The sequence below is a fragment of the Ictalurus punctatus genome, chromosome 17 (genome assembly GCF_001660625.3).
Source record: "Ictalurus punctatus breed USDA103 chromosome 17, Coco_2.0, whole genome shotgun sequence".
In the NCBI taxonomy this organism is placed as follows: domain Eukaryota; kingdom Metazoa; phylum Chordata; class Actinopteri; order Siluriformes; family Ictaluridae; genus Ictalurus; species Ictalurus punctatus.
The window spans coordinates 25,483,880-25,485,894 of NC_030432.2; the positions used below are offsets into that span (position 1 = coordinate 25,483,880).

General features: G+C 36.9%; 1 protein-coding gene across 2 annotated transcripts in view; it reads left to right on the top strand.

The window, feature by feature from the left end:
* The first annotated feature begins 921 nt into the window (after nucleotides 1-921).
* Nucleotides 922-2,015, top strand: part of LOC108278015 (traf2 and NCK-interacting protein kinase) — an 8,770-nt gene continuing 7,676 nt past the window's right edge. For both annotated transcript variants that reach the window (XM_053687421.1, XM_053687422.1), the window contains exon 1: nucleotides 922-1,216. In XM_053687421.1, coding sequence (XP_053543396.1) covers nucleotides 1,160-1,216 — 57 coding nt within the window. In that variant the 5' untranslated portion in view covers nucleotides 922-1,159. The remainder of the gene's footprint in view (nucleotides 1,217-2,015) is intronic.

Genomic DNA, 2,015 nt, shown 5'->3' on the forward strand with positions numbered 1-2,015 from the left:
CTAAATCCATGTAGGAAACCAGTCTAAATCCATGTAGGAAACCAGTCTAAACCCATGTAGGAAACCAGTCTAAACTCATGTAGGAAACCAGTCTAAATCCATGTAGGAAACCAGTCTAAACCCATGTAGGAAACCAGTCTAAACCCATGTAGGAAACCAGTCAAAACTCATGTAGGAAACCAGTCTAAATCCATGTAGGAAACCAGTCTAAACCCATGTAGGAACCAGTCTAAATCCATGTAGGAAACCAGTCTAAATCCATGTAGGAACCAGTCTAAACCCATGTAGGAACCCAGTCTAAATCCATGTAGGAAACCAGTCTAAATCCATGTAGGAAACCAGTCTAAACCCATGTAGGAAACCAGTCTAAACCCATGTAGGAAACCAGTCTAAATCCATGTAGGAAACCAGTCTAAATCCATGTAGGAACCAGTCTAAACCCATGTAGGAACCAGTCTAAATCCATGTAGGAAACCAGTCAAAACCCATGTAGGAAACCAGTCTAAGTTAGAATTGTAAAGATAAATGATTTGAACAGATCTAATATGATTGCGCAACACGTTATATAGATTATAATGTAATACTGATGTGTTACAGGAGGATATTTGAATTCTCTCTCTAAAGCAGTGGCTCATTCAAATATTCAATTTATTACTAAATAATAATCATTTTTACCAAAAATTACTGTTCAAAGCAAATTAGTTGTGTACACATGAACATTATTATTATTATTATTATTATTATTATTATTATTACTGTTATTATTATTATTATTATTATTATTATTATTACTGTTGTTGTTATTATTATTATTATGATTATTATTGTTATTGTTGTTGTTATTATGATTGTTGTTGTTGTTGTTGTTGTTATTGTAACTGCAGCATATTTTATGGTGATGTCTGTGTGCATTATCTGCAGAATATTCTGAACTTCTGAAGAAGTGCATGGAGTTAAACAAGAACTCGTGCTGTCCTGGTTTCACCACCACGCCTCCTTATGATCCGTCACACCGATATAAGTCTCTCCTCCTCAGCTTTCTGCTTCAGTTTAGGATCCGAGCTGAACCCAAATAAACCGAAAGGAACAACAGCAGTGGAAAAGTTTTATTTTATTTATTTAACTGGTAAATATTACCAGGTTTTTCATTTTTGTAAAAATGGCAAAGGATTCTCCCGTGTCCTCTCTGGATAAGATCGATTTCTGTTCTCTGAAGGTACGCTCAGGTCACTTTATTTATTTATCTGTGCTGTGGGCTCCTTCCCTTTTATTTACTTATTTACTTATTTATTTAAATAATCTCTATTTATTAAAACAATATGCATTTGCTCTGAGAACTGAAACATCACTTACAGCACCAACAAATTACCTGTGTGTGTGTGTGTGTGTGTGTGTGTGTGTGTGTGTGTGTGTGTGTGTATGTGTGTGTGTGTCCCTGAGATGCTGTAATGGTGTGTGTATTAAAGTGTGTGTGTCCCTGAGATGCTGTAATGGTGTGTGTATTAAAGTGTGTGTGTCTGAGATGCTGTAATGGTGTGTGTATTAAAGTGTGTGTGTCTGAGATGCTGTAATGGTGTGTGTATTAAAGTGTGTGTGTCCCTGAGATGCTGTAATGGTGTGTGTATTAAAGTGTGTGTGTCCCTGAGATGCTGTAATGGTGTGTGTATTAAAGTGTGTGTGTCTGAGATGCTGTAATGGTGTGTATTAAAGTGTGTGTGTCCCTGAGATGCTGTAATGGTGTGTATTAAAGTGTGTGTGTCCCTGAGATGCTGTAATGGTGTGTGTATTAAAGTGTGTGTGTCTGAGATGCTGTAATGGTGTGTGTATTAAAGTGTGTGTGTCTGAGATGCTGTAATGGTGTGTATTAAAGTGTGTGTGTCCCTGAGATGCTGTAATGGTGTGTATTAAAGTGTGTGTGTCCCTGAGATGCTGTAATGGTGTGTATTAAAGTGTGTGTGTCCCTGAGATGCTGTAATGGTGTGTATTAAAGTGTGTGTGTCTGAGATGCTGTAATG